Source organism: Buceros rhinoceros, unplaced genomic scaffold (genome assembly GCF_000710305.1).
Source record: "Buceros rhinoceros silvestris isolate BGI_N320 unplaced genomic scaffold, ASM71030v1 scaffold8494, whole genome shotgun sequence".
Classification (NCBI taxonomy): Eukaryota; Metazoa; Chordata; class Aves; order Bucerotiformes; family Bucerotidae; genus Buceros; species Buceros rhinoceros.
This window is the reverse complement of record NW_010407611.1, coordinates 1-10,969: the sequence shown is the minus strand read 5'-3', so window position 1 is coordinate 10,969 and position 10,969 is coordinate 1. Positions and strand designations below refer to the sequence as shown.

Here is a 10,969-nt window from a genome sequence, read left to right as displayed (position 1 = left end):
CAAAAAGACAAAGTTCACATTAGTTCATCTGATGGACTGAAGTGCCATGCACACTGAATCCAAATAATTGTCCTGGCCAAAAAACTGTGGACAACGAACAAAACCTAATGCTTAGTGCCTGTTTCTTAGAAACTCCTGTATGTTCCATGTTCTTCGTTAAGAAATAGTAAGAATTTTTTGGTAACAGGTTAAAAGCAGTAAGTAGTAAAAGTAACTGTTTGTTACAGCACTGTATTGTACTGACAGTTCATACAGTAACGTAACCAATATGTTATGTTGCCTTTAAGAGAGCTACTTAAAATCAAGGAACTGAGGTGTTTCATGAATGGTGTTGCTCCTGAATACTGTCCCAGGTCATACTTCATGATTGCAGCAGAATTCCTTGAAAAGTAACACACAGGTTGCATTAAAAAAAAAAAAAAATCTCAGTTTCAAAAGGGGCCGCTGTAAAAAAAAAAAAAAACAACCCACATGGCTGTTGTGACATCGTGAATTAAGACATAACTTACAGACAAAAAGGACCAACGTTTTCAACACTGGTTTACACACTGAAATTGTAAATTAGTATGGCAAGTCCTAAAAGTTGGGCCACATTAGTGATAAGTGAAAGGATGCTGGATGATATCTACAATCACAATTTTTTAAAAAGTACTCTACAAACGATAAAAATAAATCATTTTACTGAACAGTTTCTATGCAACAAGTGGGAGAGATTATGTCTTGCCCCAAAAATCCTTTCTCTTCTGAGCTCGTTCCAGTATCTGAGATGCAAGTGAGCTAGATGCTGCCGAGCGAGCAGAAATCTGAGACAATCTGTCATCTGTGGGGAAAGCAACAAAGGAAAAAGGAAATACGAAGATTAAACACATGTATTAAAACACAGCTGACATTCATGGCAAACTTTGAAAGAGCAAATCTTTTTATGCTCTCTGTCGCAATGGATGCTAGAATAGTACCACAATCCACTTTAATTCTATTACTTAGTAACCGACATGCAGGAGAAGAACCTCGCTAGAAAGCTAGTTAGGATGCTAGGTAAATTTAAGACAGCTACATGCCCAACTCTTGACGAACTCCAGAATGAGATCCCTACTGTCACCTGGGACCTGCCCCACGCTCTAAGTCATCTTTACATTTATGCTCAGAAAGCATGTGTCAGAAAACCTCAGAAATCGTTCCTCTGCCACTGAAGTCTGTATAGACCAGACTCTGATAATAACGTATTTATGATAGCAACCCAGTGCTTCAAGCAAAGACAATCTAAGAACAACGTAACTGAAGTAGCAGAACCTATGTTGGTGAAAGAGCCCTTCTGAGCCAAACCCACTAGTGTGGCACAAGCCGTTAAAAGAAATGTGTCTTCTGAAGAAAACAGGAAGTTTAACTCGAAGACAACAAGAAGCATGCTTTAAAATTGTACTTTTGAGAGGTCTTCCTTTTGAATCCAGGGTCCACTTAACACCTCGCAGAACTGCATTTAAGCAGCTTGGATGTTGCTTGTCTGATAAAGCACACTATACTTCTTTAACATAATTAATCTTTATACTGTTGCTATAGCTCTGTCAAGATGCTACCTTCAAAACAATGACCTTAATTACACCCATTCTCCTGCAATAGATTAAAAAGAACTGTATCACTACTTTCCAGCCCTCCATCAATGAAAAAACCAAAAAAATTCCACACCTCAATCCTAACAGGATCTGTACTTTGTCAGTGTTTCAATTATCTTTTCACCACCACTTTTTAATTCTTGAAATACGGTGATCCGAACAGCCCGTAACAGGCTCACACACTATGCCTAACAACTATATTCCCATACACGAGAAAATTGCTAACTACACTTCTGCAGACAGACATGTCATTGGAATAACTCGCAGGTTTGTATGTACATGAACAAATATGGACACAAATATGAAATACCTGTGAGCTGGCATATTGCACCTGTTTCTGAAAGCTCATACATTATCACCCAGCTCATAGGAAAAAAAAAAGTGGAAGAATCAGCAGTTACTGCATTTAATCAGTGTGCAGCAAGCTTGTGGGAAGCTGCAGAGTACTATAGGATTCTGAATGTTTTATGTAGATACACAGATGCTTGGCTGAGCCATCTGCACAACCCACACATTTTCCAGTCAACTGCAATGAGTAAAATAGAGAATCAGCCTAAACCTTGGTTAAAACCAAGCAAACAAAGAGCAAACAAGCGCACAGGGTACAGAAAAAAGCTTCTGGTTTCTCTGTGGTGTATTTATAATTAAACTGCAATCAGATATAACCTTGCTCTGCCCATATTCTAATCTGAATCAAACACAGCTGATTGCAACTACACAGCACCACACCAAGCTCAGCCTCATATAGCACACTAAGAAACAATGTAAAGCACCTCAAGCTAATAAGGCTACAGCGCCTTTAGTTGACTCGCACTACTGGAAGTTTGTCTGTCCACAAACGGGCCAAGTAGGTGCACTAGTGGGCTGTGCACTGGCTGCTCCCCAAGACTAACTTTCCAGGAAAAAGTAAAAAAGGCTAAAACAGCAATCAGAGTAACAACAAGGATGCCATAAGTACCTCTAATTACCCCTAATACACTAAGCAGATGAACAGGTGTTAGAAATAAAGTTGGCAGAATCACTGTATGCTCTATATCTGGTGCAGAAGTCTCACAAGCAAAATCCTTAACATTTTTTGTACTTTTTAAGTTGCATCCAAAGTTACTGCAGCTTCAACCTGGGCTGTGATCATTTTGCAGTTTACTTCTGTTGCTATCAATGAAAAGGCTTAAAAAATGTGTGGAGAGGAAATTATTTTAGGTATGGAGCGAGCTGTATTAACCATATTGAACCACAATGGTCTATTTAATTTTCAGCAGCATTTAATGGTTTATTTATACTAGAATATACCCTCATATTCAAGCTTCAGATTACTAGGATGAACATTTTCAAATTACTTTGATGAAACAATGCAGTAGTTACTCATGCAAACACATAAACCTGTATTAACTGCATTCGGAGACCTCTCACATTAGTACAAAAGGGAAAATTAATCTAGGTAATATACATGATATACAACAATACTTTGGGACGAGAAATACCTTCATCATTATAGTTTCTTTCCTGAAGGGGTAACTGGAAAGACCTCGGTTTTGGATTGCCAACATTCCCTAAGACAAAAAGTCAAAGGCACATTTTTGAATCATTTCAAAATAGACAAAGGGTAATATTTCATGTTAGAACATGTAAGAAATTGTATTTCCAAAACATGAGTCTTATAAATAGCAAACACACCAAAAACTCCACCATACTCCTTTAATCTAAGCGGAGGTAAAATAAACTTACTCCACCGTGTTCTTCTCAAGGCACCTACCTTTGGTAGATGATAAAAGTTCCTTAACGAACTGCATTCAGGATGCGGAGCTAGGACACAGCACCAACTCTAACCTCCTTCCAAGGAAATTCTCTGGATTTCACCATCCCACTTAACCTACTTGTTCCATTCTAGAATGGAAATACTGCTTTCATTAAGCTAATCTTTATAATAAAAGGACTGAGAATTGCAGGACCTTAAGCAGCTACATAAAGTCTTTCTAGAATGGAGACTTAAGCATACAGATTTTATTTTGACTAAAGGGTGAATTATTATTTTTTCAAATGTATGCCCCCATTATCCCTAAACACTGTTAAAAATTTTTTAAATGCTCCAGTAAAAATTCCTTCTCAGCCAAGAAATGGCTTTTCTCAATATCCAATAATTCTTTTATAGATGGCTTTTTTGTTCCCACTTCCTACAGAAATATTTAAGGAGACTATCTCTCAGAAATCCACAACTCTTGCAAAACACTACTACCCTATAAAGGTCCCCAGTTACATACTGGCGTTGGTAACTGCAGCTAGCAAAGTGTCACAGCATCCAGTTGTAGTCTAAAGATTAAAAATTACAACTCTTCATGCTAAATCAAATTATTCTCATAATTAGTCCGTAGTTACTTAAATTAATAAGGCAAAACTAGACTACTAGAATACAATGATATTAATGGAATCTGAAACTAAGGTGGAGAGTTGTGCACATTTCCTCAGAAAGATTAGACATACAGTAGAAAAGCTTTTGTTTACAAACAACCCATTCTTTGTCAAGTCTGTAAGGCAGCAAACTTAGCACTTTCTTGGCCTGAACACCACACAGTAGCCATTTCTACCTTGCAGCACTCTGACACAGACAGTTAATACACAAAACCCACCATTATGCTGGAATTCTGGATCCTTGAGGGTGCCTTGAATACGAGGAGAGGGACTCCAGCAAGGCATAGAGCAGCTTTTGGCTGACTTCAGCACAGGAGGTGTAGAGGAACACTCTTGGCGGGCTGAAGCAAGGGGAACTTGCTTATCAGAAACACCGTTAGGAGGCCACTGATCCTGCCTAAGTGGCACGGGATCCAATGTTCCCAGCCCAGCAGGTGGAGAAGTAAGGAGTGAAACAGCTTCCACTTCCACATCAGGCTAGAACACAACAGAAAAGAAAAAAGGAAACAAACACAAAGCCCCAACATTTCACATACAACCTTCCAGTACAGAACCTCACAAAGGCAGCAAACGTTGGCTTTACACTGTTACACTTCTTATGAGAGTACTAGAAGAGTAAGTATTTCAAGCTTGTGAGACAGCTTAAAGAAAATCTGTTCTGAATAACAAGTGTTCAGTTTGGTCTGAAAGTAATCTAGTCAAGTTAAACCAAAAACTTATTTTCTTCACAGCAAAAAACTGTGTTCTTAGGTTTTAAACCAACTTAACTGTGAGGATGGTGAGACACCACAACAGCTGAAAAGTCACAGATGCCCCTTCCTTGGAAGTGTTCAAGGTTGGACAGGGCTTTGAGCAACCTGATCTAGTGGAAGGTGTCTCAGACCATGGCAGAGGGGTTGAACTACATCGCTTTTAAAGTACCTTCCAACCTAAACCATTCTATGAATCTATGATCAACTTCTCATGTCATTGTGTCTGCTTCTGTTACAGAACTTACTGATGAGGAAGTACGCACTGAAATGCTAGCTGCCTTTGTAGAACACAGACTAAGCACAACTTGACAAAAGCCCCACAATTTTGAGAGAAAGAGAGTTAAACAACTCCTTAATCTTTCTGGTTTCCTTTTAGTAGCTATGCAAGCTGCAAAGGAAAGGAAAGGGAGAACAAAACTGCCATGGCTCATTCACCTATCTTGTACACAGGCACCAAATCACTCCTTCTTGAATTTCTTTCAAGTCAAGGAATCTGGAGCTGTGCCAGAGACAAGCTACAGTGCAATTAACAGAAATTACAGGGAAATCAAAAGCTCCTGAGAGCACCTGGTTTTTAAAAAAAAACACAAAACAAAACACAAACCAGATCCTGTGCATTTAGCACAAAAAGCCAAAACAGAGCCCACCCAATTTCACTCCAACAGTCTCAATTCCTTTGCTTGATAACCCCCAAAAATTATTTCAGACATCATCCTTTTTTAATCACAGATGCTGAGAATTTTAGAAGAGTAAGTAAATGACAATTCAAGAAAAAGATTTATTAAATAAATTATTTACAATTACTTAGAAAGCACATGCCTAAAATGCACAATGCTAAGTCTTTTTTCTGGCTTACCCGTAAGGACTTTCTTTTTGAAGTGTCCCTTCCACCATGCTTAGCTGTTCCTAAACCTCGTGTTCTCTGCTGTGAAGCTGAAGACTTCAATTTAGGGGGAGACACTAGAACTGCACCTCCTATTGTAGTGGAGAAGATGAAAAATGCTTTATTACCTTAAATAACCTAATAAATTAATTCATACATGTCTTTTTTCTTTAGTTCTTCAAATTCTGCTTTGGATTTAGAAATCTTTTTACCAACAGTTGGAGTAGTGAGATCATGATGAGTCCTCTGAGGTCCACCAAGCGCTCTCAGCTTCGGAGTAGGAAGCCTGCCACCCATCCTCGAGGATACAGATGAAGAATCTGACACAGCTGCAGAGGAATTCAGTACTAAGGCATTCTCACTGCAAAAGAATAGGAAATTATTAAAGCTAAGGACTCAGGAGTCTTACACTCAAGTATTTTGCTTCTAATTCATAGGTCGCTCCAAAAGTAATGCCTCCTATTTATTTCCATGGAATCTACAAGAGATACAAAGAGCACAATACTGCTATTTGATAGAATAAGTTCTCAGCTACAAAACACTGTTTTTTGACACAGTCACCCCCATTGGCTGTGCATTTTCACCAGCAATGAACAAGAGCCTGCGTGCTGTGCTTGTTTAAAAATCTGCACCAGAAGAGGTGACCCACCGTCACTGTCACCGCTGCTGGAACATGCTACCCACCCACTGCTTCACTGTGCTGGTAGCCACCATTTGGTCTCCATAAACGTTCAGCAAGTGTCAGTGAAAGTCAACGGGTGCCATTTTTTCTGCATGGAGGAATTCGGTGACACACCTTTGTTTCGTAGGCACTGCCATGTCAGACACCATTTTGTCACACCACCCCTCTGCTGCCGTCTGTCACACGGCAACAAAATTTAACGGGATATTGGTGGGAAGGTTCAAACTCTACTGCCAGACCACCAGCGCCTGCCTCAGACATCGTGGGCCAACATGATAAAATAGGAGGCATTCCTTTCATTGCAGCCCTCATACATTCATACAATGAAGCACAAGACAAGACAGGGCCATAAAACACCAACAGCCTGTAACTAATACGTCTGCTTGCAATGGGGAGTTCTGGATTCCAGCTCTTGAGCCTCAGTTTCTGTAACTGGATAAAATATATAAAGAGTCTCAAACTGCAAATTCAGGCTCCCTATGTTCCAATAAACCTTGAACGTATTGCTGCACAGTAGCAGAGACTCAATGGGAGGGAAGAGTACTCACCCAGAAAAATTTCGAACCTGGTACCACCTTAGAAGTCAGAATGTGGGTTTGACTCTTTTCAGTCAATGTGGTGGAACTGAAACCAAGTATCCCACATTTATGTAACCGCTCTAGCCCCCAGGTTATTAAATAAATCAGCACTACCACTTGTCTTCTTCCTCCAGATGCATTTCAAAATGAGGAGGCGGCATACCCACCCTGTGCAAGTAACTGGATGCTATGAGTGCAGGTTAGACATGCTCTTAGGACATCTAAAGAATGCCTCATTTCTAACTCTCAAGCAGACTTAGATAATGTGTAAGTGTTAAGCTGCTCTGCATGGCCAGGTCCAGAGCAGATCTCAGCACACGAGCAACCACACTGCGGGATGACAGAAAGAAAATCTTCCATGTCAATCAGAGACACATCTATGAAGTAATCTCTAGAATTAGACAGAAACTTAAGGTTTTCAAGATGACGGTTTTGAAAGCCTGCATGTAATTTCTATTTGAGTTCAGCATCTCCATCTTTCTTTGCCTGAGTTTTGCATGCAGGGTATTATCCCCAAAGCAGACAATTACAATTGCTTACCTTGATGTGTGCTGCAATACCCATGATAAAACTCAAAGAGGAATACAAAATGCTAGACGGTATAGTAACAAGGGCCAAAGTTGTTCAGATTTAAGTATCTGTCAAACTAATACATTGCTCTACCAAAATAAGTGTGCAAAACTTACACAGTAAAAACCCAGAGACTTCTGTAACTGGATTTAATTTGGAGCTTTCAGCTGTCAAAGGCAGTACTATTGCATTATACTACGCACATACTGAATTGATCTCTCATTATTTCTAAATACTCCTCCAACTTTTTCCCACCTGTGCTCAGCAGCATTATCACTGGTCATTACTGGATGCTAGCAGTTTTTTTTCTACCAAGTCCTTTACCCATGATTTTTAAAGAAAAACAGATGTTTACATGGAAGATTAGCACGTATTCTGTCCCTTCAGTCCTATCAATCCTACCCCGTCTATCTGAAGCCAATTGTGAGCTTTAATTTTCACTAGACTTGGCTGCTGTGTAATGAACAGTCTGTTCTGAGAGGGCCATACTGCAAATTTTAAAGTATTGGAAAAAAAACCATTAGAACTGATCATGCTTCTACAAACTTCTGTCTTGTCAGTTAGAAAACTAGTATTCTTAATGATAGCTCCGTTTCCATCAACCAGCTCAATGTCTTGAATCTCATTCCTTCCTTATCATACTGTTAAAAACAAATGCAACGTCACCAATTCATACTATTTAAGTAAATCTGTTTAAAAATAAAAATCAGTTAACCTGCAAATTTGTGAGATGTGTGAGGAAAAGGTTATGTATATACACTATAAGAATGTTTGGTTTTACCCTTCAATTTTCTTATTTTCATTGCCACCCTTATTGTTATCTTCTAACTGCTGAGCCGCAACTGCAGCCTGTTCATCTTGGTTTTCTTTCTCTTCTGTCAATGGCTGGTTTTTTCTTTCTTCAGTACCTTCTTCCTCACCCCAAACTAAACGCCTTTTGACTGGAACAGTTAAAGCATCTGACATGTCCTTATTCTCAGCGCTGTCCTGATGTGGCTGCTCTCTGGAGTCAGGTTGCTGCAGAATTTGGGGACTTGGTGCAGTCTCTTTTTCAGTAACTCTAGGTGACAAAGAAAGCATCGTTACATTGTCTCATGTGTGTAGAACACATTCATCCAGTTCAATCCTTTGTCAGGAGTACAGCTCAGATGTTAAAAAAATCATACAGTTGACATGATGAATGGTTAAATTTTCAGTCAAGTTTTAACTGGTGTTTAAGCACAAACCATTTTCAAACTCAATTCTGTGAAAACCCTTTCCGGATTACCATTTCCAAAAATGGAATGTAAAATCAGGGCTCTGTTTCCAATTTCAAAACCAAGCTAGATTATCAGAAGTGCTCAAAAATTAACTAGTTCCATGCACAGGGACTGTCTGATGGCACAATTCCAGAAGCCAACTCGTTTAAAAGACTCCTCTTAGGCACAACTCTTAGAGGTCTTAAACCCTCAGTTGCTCGCAGAAATTAGTGCAGATAAGCCCAGTGCACAAAAAGGAGAACAGGATCTGTGTTTCACAAGCAAAAACCAACCTAGTAAACCAAAAACTTTACACCATACTTAACATCACACATTAGAGCGTAATAAATACTCTTTCACATGTCACGCCCCGACCCACATTAGAGCTACAGACATGCAAATAGATAGATCTCTCCCACACACAAGACAAGTAGTGCCTATCCAGCAGTCTCAGTGCACTGCAGACAGAGGCGTCCAAGGCTCTCTTTTTAAGTATCAGATCTCAAAGAAAAAAAAGGCTTTAGTCTTTTTTCCTCACTGCTTCAGCAATAGCTGTCTGTATATTTTACTAAAATACTAATCCTGAATTTTCCTAGCAAGGGATTTAGTATCTGCCCATTCTGATGGCTTTCAAAGAAAGGAGAAAATGGATGTACACCATTCACTCCAGTTCCTAAGTCTCCACCTCAGAACTAAACAGAATCTAAGAGTCAACTACAAGATTAATTAATCCTGACAAGAACATTGGTAACATCCAAGTAGGCAGAACACATTTCACAACATTCCAGTGGGAAGAATAATATTACTTCAGTATGACTCTGCAAAATTCCTCCAGACTTGATGAAACTAAGGTCGCCACTCTCAATATGCATTTGAGGAGAATTATAAAGGAGTAACTTCCTCTTCTTTCAGAAGACTGAATTGTTCCTTGTTTTCAGCTTAAGAACAGATTAATTGATGTTTCTGTAAAAAAGGTATATGCCTTCATCTGTTTTAAAGAATTTTTTTTATCACAGAATGGTAGAACAGCCCAGTTTGGAAGAGTCATGGAAAGAACATCCTTCTTGGAGAAAGAGGATGAGATGAGGTGATCTAGCATCCTGTTCAACAGCATCTTGAATACAGTCAAGCATCCAAAAGCTTACAGCTACACTAAGCCTATATTCAGCATTTTGCTCTGTTTCAAAGCAGGAACAACCACCTTACCCAGCAAGATCTAATGCTCTGATGTTGTCACTGATGCCTTCTTCTGAACTGGAATTCGAGGACACATCCCAAAGACTGTTATTATCGGACAGAATCTGATTGAGATGGTATCGGGAGAAGTGTGTTCCCTCTACGCGTTGCCTATAAGCCTTTGCTCTTTCTCGAAGTTCTCTCACCTGCACAACAAGGTTTCATAGGTTGCATGTTTGTTTAAAGTTCACAAATAGGCTTTATTATTATAACATATTTAGATCAGCTAATGGCAGCTAAAGGAGAAAGGCAAGTTAATCATAATACAGCGCCACCCACATCACAAACATTGCATGCTGCACTAAATGCAACAAAAAGGAAAGCAAAATAACAAAAGTGTATATTTATTAAGCATGTTTGAGCCATGAAGCCAAAGCAAAATTGTCAATTACTCATTCAATGAGCACAAAAATTATGCAGCAACTATGAATAAGTTTAGTGCTGGATACTAGTACTTCCATCAGCGCTCAGACACAGTGCTCCAAACATTGAAACACAAACTTAGATGCAACCAACCTCCATATACCACACGGAATTTAGGGTGTTTTGAGATGCCTAGGGAGAGGAATACAAAATTATTTTAAAATGTCTTATTTTTCTCCGTGTTATTATCACCCTTGTAACTTTATTTCAGTCTAAGCAAGAAATTAAATACTAAAAACCTGTCAACATGGCTCTATGCTGCCTCCCTGAGATTTAGTAAAAAGCTGTAAAAAAATACATCAGCACTGGTATTTCATCAGTTTTTGCCAACCCTGAGGAAATTAATAGATTTCTAAGCCTTAGCACTCAAAAATACATCCACCACATACGAATTTCCAGTCAAGAGATCTAAGTTTATGCGTAATACTGAGTTTGCATGTTGTAAACACTGCAACTGTCTCTAGATACATTAGTCTTATCTCAGTAAGAAGCTGATGATTCCTTGGCAGGTCTTCGTGCTATTGAACGTAAGATTTAATACTAAAATCATTCCTTCTAGGCCATCACTAACTGTAAGAAGACGATGTCAGG

At 39.1% G+C, this 10,969-nt stretch overlaps 1 protein-coding gene across 1 annotated transcript; it reads right to left on the bottom strand.

Moving 5' to 3' along the window:
* Positions 1-713: 713 nt before the first annotated feature.
* Positions 714-10,510, bottom strand: MDM1 (Mdm1 nuclear protein homolog (mouse); the record flags this gene model as incomplete). Its single annotated transcript, XM_010134530.1, has 8 exons — positions 714-820; positions 3,092-3,160; positions 4,235-4,493; positions 5,625-5,743; positions 5,864-6,012; positions 8,263-8,541; positions 9,926-10,101; positions 10,472-10,510. Coding segments are annotated over 8 exons (1,197 nt in total), but the record flags the coding sequence as incomplete, so codon positions are not given.
* Between the last annotated feature and the right edge of the window lie 459 nt (positions 10,511-10,969).